The following is a 21,354-nucleotide window of genomic DNA, read 5'->3' on the forward strand; positions in this document are numbered from 1 at the left end:
GCTGTATGCAAATACTGGTAATAGTATTTGCATTTTATCTGTCACAATTCTGTCTGCATTCAGGTCTTGCCTGATATTAATCCAGAGTAACTACAGTGCAGTATTGATTTATGTCAGAGTAAAGGAGGTTAAGATATAGTATTTAATTATTAATTGTGTTTCAGTGTTAGGGTGCTTGGGAGGGCGGGGGAGAAATGCTTTTAAAAAGTTATTTTTATGTAATAGCATTTTCATATTATTACATTAAATACATTCACGAGCAATATCTGAGTCATAACATAAAACTGTCAGAGTTAATCTATCTCTAATCCCATACAATATGCTGTTTGTTCTTTATTTCTTCACAAGGGCAAGGATAATTTATGTGGCTCTTCCCCAGATCAGGAATAACATGTTTAACATAACATTATGTGTACTGCTCACAGGAGTAAGGCTTGGAATTAGCACTTAAAACTTGTTACAACAAGAAGCCATAGAGAATAATAGAGTTGTACTTTGGCTGGATTTTTACATCTTCCTTTTGATCTCTGCACAGGTTGTTGGACTAACATTGTCTCGGGGTCTGGATGAACTTGCCCTTATCTACCTGGCCACGATCCAAGCCATTGCTGTAAGACATTTTTAGTGCATAAAAGAAGAAATGAATTGTTCTGTGCAGACTGATCATTCCCTTCTGCTAACCAGATTTCTAATAATACATGAATGCACTTAATGGCCTTCTTAAAGGAGCAAGATACTGTTCACCCACATTGGTGACCACTCCCAACTGGAGGATAATCAGCAGGCTGTGGGGGAAGATGTTCCCCTAAAAAATCCTGTCTTTATGGCAATTCTGCACGTGGAGCCTTTGCCTCTGGTGCAGATGTGAGGGAGGAGGCTGACAGCACAAGAAGCAGTGTTAACATCCCAGCTGTCCTGAGGGAGGCTGAGAGAGGGGGAGAAAAGCTCTGGCAATTCTACAAAGGGCTCTGTGCTGCCCTGAAAAGCCTCAGCTTCAGATTGTTCCCAAATCCGTGGATTTGCCCTCCCTGCCCGCTGGGTAAGGCAGAGCTCTGTGCCAGGGCTGTGGCTCAGACCCAGCAGGGCACATCTTCCCCCTGTGTCCCTGCCCAGGGGGAGCAGTCCCAGCCTGTGGCCTTGGCTGGGCAGGCAGGCTGGGAAATGTCCCTGGTGTTTGCCAGCACCAGGCATGGGGAATTTATCGGAATTCTTTTTGTTCTGCCCTGATTTTCTCTTGAACCCAGGATTTCCAGTTCACGAGAAGTTCTGTTTTGAGGTGAAACCCTGGCTCACAGAAGTGGTTTGGAAAGCCTGGATCAGGGTGTTTCCAGAGGGACATGCTGTCCCCAGCCCTCTGGTCACTGAAATCCACATTCCTTTAACGTCCTTTCTGTCCATTTTTTTTTAATTTGTTGAACTTGAGGTGTTTTTGCAAAACATGAACAGGCTGATGAATTGGGGAGTTTTCCTGACAAAACTCTGTTCAGTTGGAAAACTTCCAAACTCCTGTCCTGGTTAAACAACAACTTTTCTAGGCTGGGTCAGCCATCTGGGATGGAGAGGGTGGGCGGCTGCTGTAAATTTATTGGGAATTGTTCATCTCATGTGTTAACCCTCCCTCTTCAGCAAATAAGGAGAACTTAACCCCAGCCTGGGATTCACTGTTGTGAGTCTGGAGCCTTTTGCAGATGAATGTAGCTGGGTTATACCTGATGCTTCAGTATAATCCCACCATTGAAAGAAGAAAGTGGAGGAGAGGTTCAACAATGCCAGGGACTGCTCCTGCCCCTGAAAGGAGCTTCCCAGTCTGGAACAGGTGCCCCGTGATTATCTCGTGCTAACGAAGTGGAAACCTTCTCTGCTGGAAATCCTGGGAAAGTCACCTATTATCTCGTTATATGATACAGCTCAAACTTGATTGTAAAACACAAATACTGTCTTGAGCAGTAAAATCAGCAGCTGCGTATCTTTTGGAGAGCTGATTGAGCTGATTTAATATAAAAAGGACATATTGTAGTTTTCTTTTCACTATAAATTAAGGGAAATTATTTTTTCCCAAAAGCAGTATTGAAACAGTAACTAAAAAGTAGACAGAGAACATTGGTTTTGACTCTATATATTTACTCATTGCTAATGGGATACCTAGGAAATTAAATGTTCACTCCCAATTTTAACTTCACTTTTATTGAAGGAAACAGTTGTAGTAATCCTGTACCATTAGCTGTCTTCAATGGGTGCAAGATAAACTTTAAACCTATGTAAAAATCTTGTACAAAGTGTAGGCCTGCCCACAGAATGTTAATCTCTAGTTTTCTTTTCAGCAGGAGATGCTTTTTCCTTTTTATATAAAATTTGCATTTGAAGCCCCTCAATTTGCATTTTCTCCAACCCAGGATTAAATTAGTTCACCCCCCCACCCACAGTGAAATAAGTCTGGCTTTAATTTAAATTGCTGTGTGAATACAATTTTCCAGGCAGGTAAACACAAAATAATTTTCACAGCATGTTCTTTCTCAGGGTCTTTGACGTGTGTATGTTGTGAGAGAAGTTGTTAATAAATTTGAATTTCAGAAGCAGTGAAAGAGAATCTCCTTTTAACTATTCACTGCAAAATGCAATGCAACAGTTGGCCAGATGAGAACATGATCAGAGATGCAATTGTGGCTGTCCAGCCCGTTCTGAGCAGGCAGGCTCCTTTTGGAGCAGTTGATTTTTCCATAATTAAAATCGTGGCTGTGCAATTTGGAGATCAGCCCTCTGTGTCAATAGGGAAGCAATGGATTTAGTCAGCTGGGACTGGGACTGCTCAGGTTCCTCTGAACTGCCTGTCTAAAAATCAAAATACATTTGAAGGCCTGTCCAGAATAGTGCTGGGCATTCACTGTGGACATCTCAGCCTGGTGGAGCCCTGCAAGTTCCATTGTCAGAAGCTTTTATTTGAAGAGAGGTTTGTTGCAGCTGCAGCCCTCTTAATAAACTGCAGCATGGTCTAAAGAAAACGTAAATAACAGTTTATGAAAACTCTGACCAGATTGTGTTTTGTGGGGAATCTGCCTACCAAGATTCAGCCTGGGCAACATTTTGCCTTGAATTTGGCATTTTGTCAAATATGAGCTTCAAACATAACTTCCAAGGTATTATAAAGAGCTGGGAATTATTTTTGGTCAAATAGTTTGTCAAAGAAATGGAAAACATTCTTGCAAGAGGGAAAGAGGGAGAAGGTTGACTTCAGTGAGGAGGGAAGCAAAGCAAACAAAAAGTAAAAAGATTTTTTTTAATGGCAAAGCATTTGCTTCTGCCATTCTGGTTTGAGTTTCTCAGAATGGAGACTGTAAATGAAAAGTTTAAAATATGCTTGCATTTGAGATGTTTCAATTAATCCAGCCATGAAGTCGAACATTTTATTTTGCACAGGGCAAAGGCCAAGAGAAATAGTTAAACCAATACAAAATTCTTCAGGTTTTCCTTTTTGCTGAAAAGACAGAAAACAGTTTCTTATTTGCTGTTCTCTTTTTGTTCTGTTTTCTTATTTGGCTTCAGAATTGAAACCTCTTTACTGAGCTGGATATTCAGATGCTGTTGCACAAAATAAAGAGGAGGTTCTGGTGGGGATGCCTTTGCCACGCAGGTGTACTGCTGTACTGGCTGCTCTCCTGTGCTCATCTGGTTCTGTTTTTTCTCCTCTTTTTGAAGTTAGGAACAAGACACATTTTGGAGGCGATGCAGGCTGCAGGACATGAGATCACCACGCTGTTCCTGTGTGGTGGGCTGAGCAAGAACCCTCTCTTTGTGCAGATGCACGCTGACATTACTGGTGAGCTTGGAAAGGAGTGGAAATACTTTTTTTTTTTAGGTGTCAAAGTACTTTGTCTTTGGAAAAATAAAGACTTTATATATAGATGTATTTTGCTAAATGGTTAAAAAAATGTGCAATGAAATGTTCTTTCTATTGGCTTCATCCTATTTGACTTGTGACACTTCCTGCTCATGCTGGGCATTGCATCCATCCTACAGAACAATTCTTTCCTGAATTGCTTCCATGCCTGTGTCACTGGTGTGGTTTAGAGGACAGCATGTGGATCCTTGCTCCTGCAAGGTGTTGCACTTGGTTTTGTAAAACTCCTGGTGGGTGGAAGGCCCTGGGTGTGTGTTTCACTACAGGAGAAGCTCTCAGGTCTCCTTGGTGTTTTTGGTCTCCCTTCAGCCTGTGTGTGTTGGATATCTCTGCACACCTGCGAGTCAGTTGAATATACTTCAAAAAATGTGGAAAAAATAACAAAATTTAGTGTAAAGGACTTCAGAGGAACATTGAGTGATGTGTGGTTTGGGTTTATTTCAAATTAAGATTAGTTAAGCTGTCATAAATGAAGTTTAAGGCCCAAATTTGGGCCGTTTGGTCTGGAGATCTGACATCAAACATCAAACCACACTTTATAACCCTGATGGACAAGCAAAAAACATAATGCCTGTTGACCTTAAAATTCACTAAATGTATTGTAGTCAGAGTGATGCTTTGTGAAAAATGATGTTAAGTCCATGCCTTTCCTTCAAAAACTCACATACTTTAGGTGAATTTCAGCTACATGTAGAGTTGGGCTGCTGGGTGGTGATGTGTAAAAGAAAAGATCTGTGAAAAGGTATTCTGATTAAAATGTAATCACAAGTTCTTTGACTGTAACTAATGGCCAAGTACAATTCAGTACAAAAAGGCCTTTTTGCAGTCTGGAGTTCTCCCCCATTTGTAAAATCAGTGACTGACAAGGGATGTCAGAGTTCATCTGACTGAAATGCTCTTGGTTATGTTGAACTCATTAGAGCCTATCAGATAAAATAACTAACATTCCAGGATCAATCCCCCATTCTTTCCTGAAAAGAAAAAAATCTGAATATATTATTGTTAGCACAAATGCCCATGACTCAGCCATGCAGACATCCAATAGATAATTCCACAGGCCACTTAAAAAGTATCTTGATCTTTTTGTTTGCCTGGTAAGAATTCCTATTCATTCTGGCCATGCGGGAAATGGGCAGTAAATTTTAGAGCACGCTGAAAATTGCTCACTGACGCCTGGCAAAGAGCCACGGAGCTCTGAGCTTGAGATCTGCTGTTCCAAGCTGACCCAAGTCCTGAGCTGTGCTTCAGCTGAGCTGCAGGAATGCTCAGGTGGCAGGGCAAGCTTTGCATCAAGTAACTGAAAGCCTGGTGCGAGGTGAATTTGCTTTTTTATATTAATTTTATTTCTCATTTTGCAAAGTGTGTGTTTTGCCTTTTTCCTGTATGGGAGTTGTTCGTGGCTGATTTTAGGACTTCACCCAAATTTCAGCTTCTTCTAATCTTACAGCTGACTCTCAGGAGCAGCATTTTTTGGGGTATAACGTGGTGGAGACTGTTCTGAGCAGGAATCCCTGCTCCCACCCCTGTGTTTGCATCATCATTCACTGCATGACATTATCTCAGTACTGGAAAAGCAGACAAATGCCAAATACTGCAGGAATATTAAATTTTTCAGAGGATAAGCATCTGAAGTGCAGCTAGGAAAGTATTTAGGTTTATGCTCCTGGTTAGATTTTTCAGGGGAATTAAGAAAGCAGGCTAGTTTTTGTTTGGTTTTTTTAGCCTTTTCCTGCTTTTCTTTACACTAGTGAAGCAGGTCTCAGAAAATTCTGCATAAACCAAGGGAAAGTATGTCCTCAATAGTACCCATGGGTGATGAAACACTAATATTTGATTCTACTTTAGAATATATATTGTTTGCTTGTTTTTTCCAGTGTTTTAATTTTGTTTTCCAATATCTTGCCCAAATTGGAAGACAAGATTTCTCTTACTATTTCATACATAGCTTTAGAAAACTTGCTACTCATATTTTCATGTCTTCCAGCAAAACCAGGCTGGCTTTGTTGGCTGTATGTTCAAAACCAAACACAAACAGTCTTTTTTTGTTTGTTGCAAAAGAGACAAAAAGGAGACCGCCTTGTTTTCCCCTGCAGGTCAACTTTTAATAGGCACGTGGGTTTGGAGGGTGTGGGTAACAGGTTTATACCAAGCCCTTTGAATGAGATAAATAGCCAGTGTCAAAGATCTGGGGGGTTGTTTTTTGTGTGCTTTAGGTTCTGCATTAATATTTTGCTAAAATGATTTTATTGAAATGCTGCACTTTCCTTGGAGCCTGGAACCACAGACCAGAGAGATTTGCATTAACCTACAGCAGGATGTAGCTCTGAATGGGGTTTTGAATAATGGTTTTCAAGCCCTTTTTGATTCCTTTTTTGTTTGTCTTTTTGGTATTAATTATTTGTGGAGCTGCTGGTGCTGCTGTGTTCCCTAACAGAGTCCTGGCTCTTCCCTCTGCAGGCAAACCTGTTGTGCTGTCCAAAGAAGTGGAGTCTGTTTTGGTGGGTGCTGCTATTCTTGGAGCTTGTGCTTCTGGGGATTTTGCATCTATCCAGGTATGCAGCACCTGATTTTATGTCATTTTTTGTTCAGTTTTAATGTGTCTTACACCTTGACTTTTGGCCCCATGCACACACCTAAATGTAAGTGGAAAAGTTTGTCCCTTCTGCACAGCCAGACAAGATCCAGCATTACTGTCTCTCCACCCTCTGTTTAACTCCAGGTATTATTTAGGTGTGTTGAGGATTCATTTGCCTTTGGACATGTGTGGGGACATGCATAGAAGCTGCTGTGTATGAAGTTAGCCCATGTAATTTTACAGACAAAACAGGGAATTTGGCAAGGCTCTGATCCTGCAGGAAGGTCACACTTTCATCTCAGTTACATTTCTCCTACTTTCCTTCCTTCATATTGAGGAATGTTAAACATAAGAAGCAACATAGCATTATTTATGCAGTAAAAAATAACACATCTTAGCTCTTGTCTTGCCCCCAGTGAATGCAGAGTTAATAATGAGGATGGAACTGCATGTTCATTCATGTTATTTCAGTCCATTAACAGCTGAAAAAGTAGCAGTGAGGCTTTTATTTTTAGTGGATCAGTCAAAGCATGGCTGAGCTGTATTTATACAAACAACAGTGGCATCAGAAACCCAAAGAAGGGGCTGACTGTCCCAAATCATGCCTGCTTTCCCACCTGGCAAACCCATAAGCCATGTCCTCTCCTCATGCTGCACAAGGACACTGAGCAGCAAAATGCAATTGGACAAAATGATTTATCAGGATGGTCCCTAATACATTTGTTGCATTTTGCTTTATAACATCAGGGACAGATATTTGTCCTGATGAAATTTTGCACAAAAGCTTATCTGGAGATATTTTGTGAATAGGGAGGTCAGCTCCTTGACCTGGTTAAATTGGTGCAGTTCCACTGGAATCAATAAACAGCTCAGCATAAGATGAGGAGCTGGGCTGTGCTTGGCACTTCTCCAAATGGGAATATTCTACAGTGCTGTGTAGGTTAGCACAAAGAGCAGTTTCCTTTCATAAGAATGTTTCCATTAAAACGAATCCCATTGCAGCAAATACACAGTGCAACATAGATATCTGTGTGTAATAATTCTAGTGCTTGTAAAGAGGCCTTGTTTTGATAAATGTATTTTCAGTAGCAACTTTTGGTGACAGGACTTCATATTTAATTCTTACTCTTCTGTTAATCTTCTGCTTTCAAACACATATGTTATTCCAAGTCTAGGATGTTTTCCACTACTGTACAATAGCTGGATATCTCAAACGTGATTTTACTGAGTCTGTTTTCATCAGCATTGGAAAAATATAATGCTGTGAAGTTTTCTGTGTTGTGTTTTAGACAATTTTTGTGTATCCATTTACCTTTAGTTTTTAACTCTGCCCTTATATATAAATATATTTCAGAAGAATATCCAATAATGTCAGAACATATATGAATATTTTTAAAAGCATTTAGCTACATGGGATCACAAAGGAGAAATTGCATACATTTATTTTAGGGTCAGGGAAGTGCAAATGAGTATCTACCATTGCAGTTCAATAACCTCTCTGACATTTATTTTTATAACACATCTTCCAAAACAACCCTTTCTTAGAGGTGCTGCTGCAAACATTCAGCATCTTTGTAGGTTTTGCAAATACAGGTTATTACCTCTTCTCTAATAGATGGTTTGTGCTTAATTACTGTGCTTTCCAAAGCTCTTTGTTTGCTCAGTGTAATAATAAAGGAGAGAGCTGTGGGTTTTTTACAATAACCTCTCTTCTCATAGACCTCTCTATGTCTATGGTTTTTTCAAGGGGATTTTTTTACTGTATTTTTCCCAGTCACTGGTCACATTTCTCAGAACAATTTTTGGACATTTCCACTCAGTGTCAGAATCAAAAAGTTTGAAAGCTCCCTGGTTTTTATGGGTTGGCTGTTCTCCACTTTCTAAAACTCAAGCTGTTTTAGGACAGCTTGGAAGTAGCACCCAAATCTGGATCTCTCCAAATCACTTCTGTTAATCTTAGTCCAGCTTTACCATGCTCTGCTGACAAGAGCTCTGGCTGCTGCCCACCAGGGATGCTGAATTTCATGGAATGTGCATCCTGTAGGTATTTGGAGCATGGGGCAGCCAGGTCAGAGCAGCTGCCTCACTCAGAATCTGGACACAAAGTCAAAGTCCTCAAAATCCCCCAGGACATCTTTTCAGCAGAGGAAAGACAAGGTGGGTCACCTAGGGAAGAGCCAACTCTACTCAGGCTTTATTTACCTGCACAGGACAGAAATGTGTTGGAATTGGGTGACATTTCCTGGGGCAGGTCTGTGGCTGTGCTGGTTTCTGAACTCTCATCCTGCAGAGCCCTGGTGCTTTTCCTGTGGTGCCCCATCACTGGGGTTTGCAGATGGGGAAGCTGCTGCTTCAGAGGAGGGTTTATCCAAGGACAGGCAGTCACTCACCACACGTGGCTGTTGATGGACCCACCCCACGTGGGACAGCAGGAGCCTCACCCTGGCCTGTCTTGGGCACTGGGTCATGGCGGCTGGAACACTCCAGAGCTTTTCCTTTATCCTTTGGTATACCTAAATAAGTTTATTCTCACAAAGGAACATGCAGAAACATTCCTCCTGTCTCTTCTCCCTTCCCATACTGCAGCTCTTTGAACAATTCAGCATTTTGTGCTAATTCTTAATTTTCATGTGTTTTTCTTCATATTTCAAGTGATTTGTGTGAAGTTTTTTGTGCTTTCTACTGACCACATCTGTATTAGCACGAAAAATCTTAATATGCTGAGCCTTTACAGAGAAGCCTTGGAAATGAAGGTTAATGCAAAAGCTGTGACCAAACAGGTTAATTTGCAAGCTCCTAGTGTGGATTGAAAAGTTCAAGCCCCTCGAAGCTGCAATTTCATCTTTAGGTAATTCTATCAAGGGAAGATTTATAACCTCCATCTCTCAGGCCTGGTCACCATATGTTGTTGCTTCAAAGAATGTTGACTTCCCTATTTTCCTCTTCATTTACTCTCCCTGCATTTTTCTTCTCTGTGGTAAAACAATTGGTCTATCCAAAAAGAAAAAAAAACCCACACAGTGTGGTGAATTCTTCCCCATTTCATCTCTTGGTTATTTAGTCTCTAGAAACTCCAGAAAGGGGAGAAAAATCCTCTGAATTTCTTCTTGGTTTATCTTTTCATTTGTACCTACAACTGCTGCTCACTTTTTCTCTGAGTGGTTTTGTGGGAGCTCTAACACAGCCTGGCTGGGCCCCGGCAGACAGTGCTGTGTAAAACAGTGTGGCATAAAGATTTGTGAAATATATTGTATTTTTGGGGTTTGGATTTTTGAAATACATCCTCTATTGAATGAAATAACCTTAACATTGCTATCTTAGGTGGGTCAATTTATTGGTTCTAGCCATTCCTTTCATGCTGAGCAGCAGGATCCTGCTTTTCTATGGGATTGTTTCTATAGTAAAAATATAGTTTCCGGTTTAGCCAGCCAGCAATTCCTTCTCAGTAAAAATGTTCAATAAATAAATGTCAAAGTTTCCAGTATATCCTCGTTACTCTGCCTCACTCGTACGTAATTGAAAATGGGAAGAAGGTGCTGTTTGATTTGGCAGTCATCCAGCTAATTTTTTTTTTTTTTTTTTTTTTTTTTTTTTTTTTTTTGCTAGCCCACTCTTTGGGACAGAGCTGTACACCAGGGAACAGGATTATTGCCTTATAAAACCCTGCAGCCCACTGACTATTCCTTAATTGCGTATTAAAGCAATTAATAAAATTACCTGTATGGAACCAGATTACCAGATTTATTTTGGATATGCTGCATTCATGTGGGGCATTGTTACTAGCCAGCACGGGAGAGAAGAAACCCTGATTTTCTAGAGTGCATTTTGTTGGTAACTCTGTAATCAGCTTTCTTTGAATATTTCTGGTGTGAAACACTGAGCTAGAATTTAAAATCTATGTGACTACAATATTTTTCAGGTCTCAACTTTTAAGGCAGGTTTAGTCTTTCCTTTGTTTGTTTTGGTTGTTAAGTAAGTTGATGATATATCCTACAAAAAGAAGGGAAGAGGTTTTTCATTCTATAAGGAATCTTTTTCATTTCTATAAAGCAGGTCATAGGTGCATGAAAATGAGCTGGGTCAATAGGAAGAGGTGTCAGGTAATTATCTCGTGTGGATTAGCTGAATTGTTCAGCAGCTGAGCAGGTGAAGAAGCCCCTGGGTCCAGTCTGCAGCCCTGGAAGCAGCCCCAGGAGCCATGGGGCTCGTGGTCCCCTGGTTCAGAGTCTGTGGAATGTATTGCAGGTGGGAGTTGAAGTTAAGGTGTGCAGGGAAATAATTCACTCACAACTCTGTACTAACAGAGCCTGGAAGAGTTTTGTTCGTGCACTGCTGGGTTTTGCTTCATTTGATGGACATCTCCTCTCAGTTGGCTCAGGATGAGGTTGGGTGGTAGAACACAGAGGGAAAAAAATCAAGTAACAAACTCCACAGATAGCACAAGTTTTATAAAGATCAGCCAGGAAGAACATAGGATACATGGAGTGTTTGCCTTGTAACAATTAAAGCGTTACAGACAGTCATGAATGTAAAGAAGTTCCTGAGTACAATTAGTCCACAACCTTGGTAATGAACCAACTAGCAATGGGGAAGAGACAACATTTTCATAAGAACACCCATAAATAGTACTGGGACATATTCAACTTTTGTGCTGACAGAACTGGAGGGGGTTAGGCTACTTCCATTTCTGGATCAGGCCATTTCTGGTGTAATTTTGTTCCATTTATTTCAGTGGACGTGCATTTGATGATCTGATCCTCTGTTCCTTTTCCAAAGCATCACCTGTCAGGCCATGGATTGAAATTCATGCAAGCGTCCCATGATTTCCATATTTTCAAAAGCAAGGACTGAGTGGAAGATCAGGGAAGGGATAAGTTTTTCCTTAGAAATGGTAATAACTTGGGAAATCAAAAGAGGAAATAAAATGACTTCTCCCTGTTGAGTTTAGGAATGCTGCCTTCCCTCATCTCATTAAAAATTTAAAGCGCTCTTGTTTTTGAGCAGGGTGAATTAGTAATTAAGTGCTATAATCAACTTGTGTAAACATAATATTGAAGGAGAACAGAAAATTAATCATTTTGTTGGCTTGCATTACCTAATTAATGCACCTTTTAGCAAAGGCCTTCCTACCATGTTGTTTTTTTTCTCCCGTTCCTTTAATCAGAGGATTTTGGAAAGGCAGAGGAAGGAGATGGTTTTTCTTAGGCACCATGATGTACACAAGGAGTGTGTTGAGGTGCTGTGACCTTGCCTTCCTTTTCTTCAAGAACTCCAAATGTGCTCATGTAGAGTTTGAGCCCAAGTTTAGTGGAGACCATCCTCGGGCACAAAGTAAAAAGCTCCTGCTCTCCTAGGTAGGCATTGGTTGGTGTGGCCTCTTCTTCTGAGAGACTTTGAGAACCAAACTATTTCATGTAAAATGTTCAATGGCTGTGGAGAATATTTACATCTAACCAAGCCTGGGCTCAGGGCAGCGACTTGGCAGTAGAATTCCATCCCTTTACCTCTTTCCTTGGTGTTTTGACACTGAAATATGGCTTTCCCTCGTTGAGAGTGGTTTTTTCTTTTTCCTTGTGTAATAAAGTTAGATTCAATATGGCATGCATGAAACCACCAAGATACTGGCAATGCCTCTGGCTTTTGTATAGAGTCAGCTGCCTCCTTACCAGAAATCTTGAGAGAAATATAGATGAGAGAGAGAGAAATGAAAAGGCAGTGATTTAATGGCCACTGTCCAGTTCCTTGTGGCCTGGTGTTTATGGTACAAAGAGTGCCTTTTTAGTTAGCATATTTTGGCCTTACTGTCAGAAGTCTTTGCAGTGAGGGTAAAAAGCAGATGAATCACTACTACTCTTTTGCCCTAAGGATGATCCTTCTGCATTAAAGCTGAGGAATATAAATGCTGGTTTGTCTCTGCCAAGCACAGAATGAGCTTTCAATCAGTTTGAGAGTGTGACTTTTTTCACTTTCCAAGCCACAACAAGTATGTAGAAACCTTTCTACTTTCTTTCAGCTGACTCCAGTGGACAGCATTTCCATGTGGCTGGAGTTCCTCTCTTGGTGGGAGTTAAATCACACACACAAACACCACCATGTAGAGATCACACAGCTGAGATGTGGCTGTAGCTGCTCGCACGATGCTTTCACAAAAGTGCTTAGAAAAGTACCCTCTGCCTTGTTGCTGTTTACTGACATGTGATACTGGTTGACATCTGTTGCCCTTCTCATTTGAGGTCTGTTTGCTTTACTAACTTTAACATTTCCACATTGCTGTGCTGCTGAAGTGCAGATACACAAATCTCCTTGCAGTCCCCAAGGTCCTTTTATGAGAAGCAGAGCTGCCATCATTTGATATCATCCTGCTGGCTGCCTTTTATACTGGAGTGGAGAGAAATAATTCTGTTGCTGTGAAGTGTTCTTGGGGGAGTGCAATGTTTAGTGCTATATGTTGTCATACATTTGATGTATTATCAGATCAGTACATGCTGTGCAGTAGTGTTTAGTCCATTGTCACGGCAGATGATTTGTGGCTGGTTTATATCACTTGAAATTATTACAGGTAAAAACTTGTCTAAGTAAATGTCAGAGTTTGTCACAGCAGGTCACATAGCTGCTGCAGTGACAGATGATCTTAGTCCACAATCCTAATGCAGCATTCCCAGTTAATAAAAATCGGTGTTGCTCCAGGATTGCAGGAGTGACACCAGTTTACTCCAGTACCCCAGTCCAGTCAGGCACTGGGGTGCATCATCTGACTTTCAAGCAGGCAAGAAGCTCAGCTGGAGACAGAGAGGACTGCCCACATGCTGAAGTCCTTTACTGGATCAGAGCCCAAAGAGGAATCTGACACAGTTCATTGGGAGATGACACATCTTGAGATGATAAAGGTGATTAGAGCTCTTGCAGCTGGTTTGTGTTATTGCTCCTTCAGGAACAAGCTGGGGATGCTACAGGTAGTGGGACACAAAGGCTGTGTCTTTTGTTAAGTGCCGTGCTTTTTGTGGAAGCTCAGCATGCTGCATTTGAAATGTCACGCAGGACACAAATGTTCAGATTTGGAATTTCTCAGTAACTCTTTAATGACAGGGCAAGGCAGCTGCAGTGAGTCCGTGTGATATATCAGCTATAACAGAACTGCCCATTTACACTAGCTGAGTGTTTGGCACAGCTCTTCTAACACTGGAGGCAGCAACCTCAGCAGTCCAGTACTTAGGGGTGTGGCCTTGTTGCTGCTCTGAAAGCAGAAATAAGCATGAAATACCACACTAATGAAATAAACCATGGTCTTTCATTTGGGCACTGGTGGTTGGAGATGGGGCACCATGTGTTTGAATATCAATGTGACTTCCCTGTTTATTAATTCTGGCTGAGACTGGTGATAAAGATTTTATTACCTATTTTTCACATTTACGAGGATGGACTGAAAAGGTAATGAAGACCTCTTGGAGGGAAGCATGACAAAAGAAATCTATTTTATCTGTCTTTGTGCTGGAAATGTAGTTGGCTTTGCACAGTGGCACAGCTCCACTGACTTCTCCCAAGTTCTGGTTCTTTAACACCCTGAATTACTGTGTTAGAACAACCACATGTATGTGAATATAACCTCCTCTGTCTGTAGGATTAACACTTACATTGTCGTGTCTTTCAGCTTTTTAGAAGCTCACATCAGCTGATGCTGGCAAAGAATAAGATGTAGTGTTTTGTTAATCTGCGCAAGTTGAGAGTCTTTTTAAACCAATGGTGTTTTTCTCATCTGTCAGTAAGCCCAGGACCTGGCAAGTAGGAGAAAAAATGCTGCCTGGAATAGTGCAGCTTCTGCTGCTGCATATTTTTGTAACAAACCATGAAATGACTACAGTGGAGTTTGTGAAAGGAGACATACAATTAGTTGATTTTTTTTTCAAGAAGAATAAGATTAAGATCAGCTTGTAGAAGTTTAATAATATCACAACCTTACAGTTTTTTCAGCTTGCTGACCCTGTCTTTTCTTGAAGAAAACCATAAATATGAGGAAACCATAAATGTGTCTTTATTGTAGATAGATACTTTCTTAAAAGTGTACTGTGATCCTTCCCCTTTCTATTTTAAGGACCAATTTTATCCATGTGCTCAGAGACACAGCTGAAGTCATTTGGACCTTGGACTCCCCTTCTGTCCAGGCCATTTAAGCAGGGAAAAGTGTGATAGCAATATTTTATAGGAAGGATGAGGACAAAGGAGGGACCATGGATCTTTTGTAACTGTCAGTAGCCAAGAAGGTCCTTTTCAGAGCATGTCTTGCTTAAATGATGTTTGGGATGTCAAACAAGTTAAAGTCTCTCTGCCCTCACCTCTTCAGTAGCTGAGCAGAACAACCTTCAAGTTAGGCACTGGAGAATTGGAAACTCAATCTGGCTACATTGTGAGATTAATTTTCCATCTGGGATTTGCACTCTTGCTATGTCAGCACAGGGATCAGACTGTTCCGTGGCCAAGCACGAGCATGTGGAGTCACAGCACTGTCTGAAATGCTTGAATGTCTTTCACACTGAAGGACATTATGATCACTCAGTTGTGGGATTTGGTGCCACTAGTTCAGACCACTAGGACATACTTTTGCTACCCTATATTTGAAAAAGTTTTATGTTTTACACATGTTGTTATCCTTGCTCCTAAGGTTTCTAGAGGGATTTGTTTCTTAACATTTTCTCTCTCTGTATAGTTTAACAAGGCTCTTTACTGTCTCGGAGTGTTCAATACATTTTATTGTGTTAACAATAAAGACATTTTTCTTTATTCCCTTTCATATAATCACAGATCTGAAATGGTGAAGGAGAGATCCCATAACATCTATTAGAATGCAGCTGCTTTTTAAGGTGTTGTCTTTCCTCAGAATTGGAATCCAATTCTCTTTTCTTTGCTCAATCATATGTTCTTGTTTCCTTGGTTTCTTAGATAAAGACATATAACAACCATTCTCAACCCTTTCCTTCTTGTTTTGATACAACTTTTTACATGTCCTGTGCTTAAAATTTCTGTGGCACATTTTAAAGTTGGGTAGTGGGATAAAGAGAATCCATATGAAATTCCTTTGTGGCTCTGTTTTGTTTTTACTTGGACACGTGTCCACGTAATGAGTAGCAAGACCATAATTGTCACTCTTGAGGCAAATAAAGGCAGAAAGGCTGACCACCAAGTGGGCATGGAAAAGCCTGACTTGCAGATTTTTGCACAAAGATATTTCTCCAGATGAGGCTTGAAAAACATTGGAAGAGCACAAACAGGGAGAACTGCTGTGCCCATTTCTTGCTGTGCCTTATAAGTGCACAGCAAAAGCGAGTTGGGTTGTTGTCTTAGGAATGATTTATGGGGCATGTTCTCAATGTGTAGCATTCCTGGGAGCTGCATTCCTCTGAGCATCACTAACCCTCAGTACAGAAATACCTCCTGACCCATACAGGGCCTGTTTGTGTGAGCACCTGCTGTCAGCTGCTGTTTGCCACGCAGCTTCCAGAGAGTCCTTTGCCAGGTAGAGGATTTTGGGAGGAGTGTGGGTGTGGGAGCTCTGGGGGGAGCACAGTTTTTGGGTAAGGAACAGAGAAAAGTGATGTGGCAATGGACTCCTCACTAATGAGGGATGGTTAGATCTGACCACGTCACTTCTTTGGGAGCTTGGGAAGCACAGGGACCCCTCTCTGGAAAATAAACCAACTTCTAATCAATGGTTTTCCCTTTGAAGAGTCTCTGCATGACAAGCCTATATGGGAGGGCTGTGCCATTGTCCATCCCAACCTCTCCTTCCCAAAACCATGGGGTGGATGATGATAACACATCACCTTCGAAAGGTGCCTTCATTGCCCAGCCCTGTAGCACAAACACCTTGAATGTATTCAGCAAAATACTGCTGAGTCTTGTAGCCTGCAGACTCCTTTTGCTTTCAAAATGTCTTAATTTTTACCTAATTTTCCCATAGAGAAAACTGGTGGTTTTCTCCATGTTGTTGTGAAACTACCCATTTCTGTTAACTTTAAGTAGATTGGGTATTAGATGCTGTATCTTTAGACCAGACTGAGGGAAGCAGCTCATGTGTCTTCCAGCAGATAAATGGGATGTGTGTTAGACTCTTGGTTGGGAGCTGGCACTTAGCTTAGGTGTGGGAGGTGAGTAATGACCCTAAAGATGCTAAGCTGTGTGAAGCCCTTCTGATAAATGGGGCCTTTTTGTGATGAGCTCTCCTCACGTTCCTGGGCTGGTTGGTATAAAAGCTTTGAGCATACAAGCACATTACTCATTATTTACTGGTTGTGGTTGTAAGGTCATTTAATTTTGCAATAGTCCCATCTAAGGGATGATTCTTGCATTGCATGAAAGGGAGACTAAGCAAGATTCACTTTTTTATTTGCTTTGTGTAACTTTGTCCCTGTAGATATTCAGCACATTTGCCATAAGACACCAAATGCCAAATGTGTGGCTTTCTGGATATGGACGTTCCACCCATCCCAGAGGAGAATCAAGCATGGAAAGAGAATAAAGATAAGACTGGGGCTTTTCTCTTTCAGCACTAAATCCCCGATAGCTGCCATCTCGTTCTCTCTGTTCCCACTCTGAAATTGTTTATTCTTTCATCTTGTACTTTTGCCTCTAATTTGTGCCTCTCTTTCGTTTAGTAACTTTCACTTTTTTCCCATCTCTTGGTCCTCTCTTCTCCTCTCCTCCTCCTTCATCCCAGCTCTTTCCACATCTAATTCCCTTACTCCTGTCCTCACATAATGAAAAGCAAAGAGTCAGGGATGGTTTGTGGCTCAGTCAGTGCTGATCTCCTCACCTCAGGACCCCTCTCAAGGCTTGCAGGATTTCAGTAAAGCCTCGTGGCAGTGCCCTCTGTTTTATAGGCACAGCATATGAACAGTGACTGGGCTGTGCCAGTGTTCTTGGACTGGAAGAGGGGAGATTTATGATGGCACTGATCACAGTGCTAAAATAAACTGTCCTTCCTCAGCCAGAGGAATAGGAGTTTGTAAATGCCAGCATTTTATACACAAACTGAAGGACAGGGCTGAGGGAGCCAGCTGCCCAGGTTAGCTGTTCAGGATCTGAACATGGCAAGGCTTTAAAAGCAGAGAGCCAGAAGAAGTCATTTATATTAAAACAAACTCTGTCATGAGTCATTTGACTTCTTTTTCTCTTACACACATAGTTTATGTCCCAGGCCTTCTAAGGCCCGGGTAACATCTGATACTCTTTAGGCTGAGCTGGCTTTAGTAGGAGTGGGATTCTGCTTCCACTTACACTGTACCACTTAGAACTCTATTTAATTTGAGTCTTGTGTTTACAGGCTATAACTGTTACTTATTTGTCATTTTTATGGTAATAAAAAGACTGTTTGTCTGTGATTCAGTCCTTGCTGTGCTGTTGAATAGATCTGTGTCCTTCAGCAGCCACAGAGGAAAAGAGGGGCTTTTGCTTTTCACCTCAATCATTTTTCTCATGCAGCTCCAGTCAGGTCAGCATGCAAGAGGGGGTGCAGGTCCTTCCCATCCCTCCCAACCACTGTCTCAGTCTATGATGTCAGCAGAGCATCACTCCGCATTTTTCACACCATTTGCAATGATGTGAATGTGATTTTTCTTCCCTTCTTCAAAAGAGCCAACACAAAAGTGTACCCTGTCTGCAAAATACAGCTTTGTCTCTTTTACCATTTTTCTTATTTTTTCATTCTCTCCTTTGTCTCATCTCTTATGATCCCAGGTTTTTGTTTAAATATTTTAACCACGTGCAAAAATTAGTTAATTGCAGGTAGGAGATGTGAAAGGTGAATGAGTTCTTCAAGTCTTATTCCCTGCTTATGCCAAGGCCTATAGAGACTTGAAAGGGGAGGATGAAACACAGACAAAGGGCAGGAAAGCTTTGTCCTACTCCGAAGTTTACAGGGAATGGCTTCAGCCCCTCCCCATACAGCTTCCCTGGGCAAGGATAACCCTCAGGCCCCCCTGCTAAAAGAGGCTGCACCTTAATTAAGAGCATGACTCTTGTTCCCTCTAGTGGCTAATTACACAGCGTCTCTCACTCCAGTGTCATTCCACTGCCTTCCTGCTTCCCTTCCCAATTTTCCTCCTATGCTCCCTTTTTAAATATGTTTTGTAACTAAATTTCTCCAAATAATGGTATTTGCCATTCTTTGGATTGTGCCTCTCCCATGGATAGATGCAACACAGCAGAAGGATTTATTGCTGGAGAGGTTTTTGCTCCTGTTCCAGCCATGGTGGATTTTTCTGCAGCGTTACCGGGAAGGGTTAAGGAAAAAGGGCTTTTCTTGGTTTATCAGCATCCCTGCTCCTATTGTAATTCCTTAAGTATGAGCAGATATGGATGTCCAGAACTGTTGGACACCTCAAATCCCAGACTTGTTTCATGTCCTGGAGATAAGGAGTGAGTTGCCTGACTCTCCAGATCAAACAAATAGCCTGTAAAATGTAGTGTAGTGTTTCCTAAGGACACAGGAAAATTTGGTGTTTGCCAAAGTAGTTGTTATTAACAGCCTACTAATGGGAGGCACTCTGTGCTAGTTCAAATTGACACAAACTACTGCAGCACCATGTTCTTCTGAGCATAAATAAAAGCAGAATGTTGCAATGAAAAAACAGTCTGTGTAACCTGAGAGGCAGAGTACATAGACTTTATTCCCACCTCAGCCACTGACTTTGTCTGTGACTTTGGCCAAGTTGTGTAAGTTTGTTCTTCTTCCTCCTGACTTGTGAAACAGATTTAGTGATGTTTACATACCTCAGAGGTGGGCTTTATTGTTGTATTAAAGTGATAGAACAAAAAGTGCAAAGAAAATCTATGATGATGCTAAAGGTGTTCCTCTGGTGGGTTAAAATAAGTCAGAATGGAAAGGCTGTAGATTGACAACACACACATAACTGGAACATCTTTTTACTTTAAAGTCTTTGCTATGTATATAATATGGAAGATGGATTATATACTGTGGCATGGTTACAACTCTCATGTTTGTATCAAGTTTTAGTATTTACAGCATTCAGAACATTTAGAGATTGTGTTGTACATCTGCACAAAAATGCACTTCATATGCAGAATTCTTGTTTTTAGAGAATATTTGGGAAGGAATGGGAGACCACATCCTTTAAAGCACAAATTCACTCAGGGTTTGGATTGGCAATTTCTTAGGAACAGCAAAAGCTAATTCCAGGTCAGCATTTTCATTCCCGGGCTGAAGCTTTAGGTGTCTAATGCTGTGCCCAACACATAACTGAGGTGCTCTTCTTGCTCAGGTATGAACCCTTCTAAACTGCAGTTGTAGACATTTCTGGAGACTTCTGAAAATCAGATGTTGCCCTTTTTTGACTGCAGTGGGACCAGGATTAGCAGAAACAACAGATGCATCTTGCCTTGCTGAGCATTTTCTGAGGTGCATCTGAAACTGATTTGTGACAGGCCAGTAACCCAATGAGAGTAATGTGAAACATCCAGCAGGGTAAGACCTCCTCCTTAGAACTATATCCTTTTTCTTGCATGCCTGGGTTGCATTTTTCTAAATTAAGTTACTGAGTTGTAGAATGACCCACATTCCTTTATTCCTGTAAAACCAGAATGACTGACAGCTTTTAATTGCACATGCTCCTACTGTTTGTTGGGAGAGGAGGGGGCAGGATGGGATCCTACCAAATGTTTGAAATATTACAAATAGAGAAAAGATTGTTGAGCATGAAAAAATGGCTTCTTATCAAAGGTTTAGTTAGATATGTTGCTGATGCTCTCTGATGTTATATAGATCTTCACTAATTATTCCAATGTGAATAACCAAGCCAGAGCAGAACAATGGATAAGTGTGTTTAGAAAGGTGTGCAGTAAAATTCAGACTTGCATCAGATAAAAGTAATTTAATATCTTTCCCTCCCTTCTAGACTCATCACAGCCAAAGAAATAACTTTGAACAAAAACTAGTTGTTTTTTTTTTCAGGTTTACTGCATGAAGCAATTTCCAAAGTACGGAATTGCTACTAATGGAAAAGCAAAGCAAATCTGGGATTTTGAGCTGGTGGAGTGTTCGTGCAAGTGATTAGGCTGTACAAAAGGAGCATTCATCTTGAAATGACAGATAAGTGCTAAGGACAGGACTGAAAACTGTAAATATGTTAGCACTTTAAGCGAGAGCACAGCTTCAGCACTTGTGAGACTCATCAGCTGCTGTAAACAATATGGATCTTTGAGCTGATCTCTGCCGAGATCTCAGCACATCAGATAATGATAGAGTTGTTCATTTTTGCTTCTTCTGTTCTGTTTGGTTTTTTGTTGTTTTTTTTTTCCTTTCAGAAAATACTTTCTCAGAGAACAGGGCAGCACACACTCACCTCCCTCCTGGAGCAGCCACCGTGGGGAGCAAAGGACAGGGCTGGGCTCTGCCTCTCCCCAGTCCTGCTCCAGTCAGGAGCAGAATGTGCAGCCGCACTGCCACTCTCCTGGCAGGGCTCTGCCCCCACCCACGGCTGGGGAAGGCTCTTTGACCTCCTCCAGCCTCACTTCACAGTCAGGACACTTCTCCAAGTGTGATTTTAAAAGGAAGCTCTCAGGTGGTGGCAGCAGTTTCTCCCGTGGGGCTTTGCAAAGGGTTATCAGTGGCTGAGCTGTGATAATGGAGCATCTCATGTTGGGAACACTGCATACAATAGAAATTAATTTGAAACTAGTAAATCCCCTTTGCAGAGGGCATGATAAAAAGCTGGCAGCCCACACTCACTGAGGTTCTGCTCAGTGACCTACCAGTGAAAAGCTCCATGAACCATTTGGGCCTCTGCTATTCACCTCTTTTCCCAGCTTGCTGTCTTTAAATAAAAGGACAGATCTTCAGCAGCAGGAATTGGCTCAGTTCTTAGGATCAGCTGAA

General features: G+C 41.4%; 1 protein-coding gene across 14 annotated transcripts in view; it reads left to right on the forward strand.

Annotated features, from left to right (window-relative positions):
- Positions 1–21,354, forward strand: part of FGGY (FGGY carbohydrate kinase domain containing) — a 135,435-nt gene that overhangs the window by 93,897 nt on the left and 20,184 nt on the right. For all 14 annotated transcript variants that reach the window (XR_010366598.1, XM_064429017.1, XM_064429014.1 and 11 more), the window contains 3 exons: positions 536–610; positions 3,694–3,814; positions 6,353–6,447. Coding sequence is in view for 13 of the 14 variants with exons in the window: in XM_064429017.1 (XP_064285087.1) it covers positions 536–610; positions 3,694–3,814; positions 6,353–6,447 (291 nt within the window). In the remaining variant the exon portion in view is untranslated. The remainder of the gene's footprint in view (positions 1–535; positions 611–3,693; positions 3,815–6,352; positions 6,448–21,354) is intronic.

Source organism: Passer domesticus, chromosome 7, assembly GCF_036417665.1.
Source record: "Passer domesticus isolate bPasDom1 chromosome 7, bPasDom1.hap1, whole genome shotgun sequence".
Classification (NCBI taxonomy): Eukaryota; Metazoa; Chordata; class Aves; order Passeriformes; family Passeridae; genus Passer; species Passer domesticus.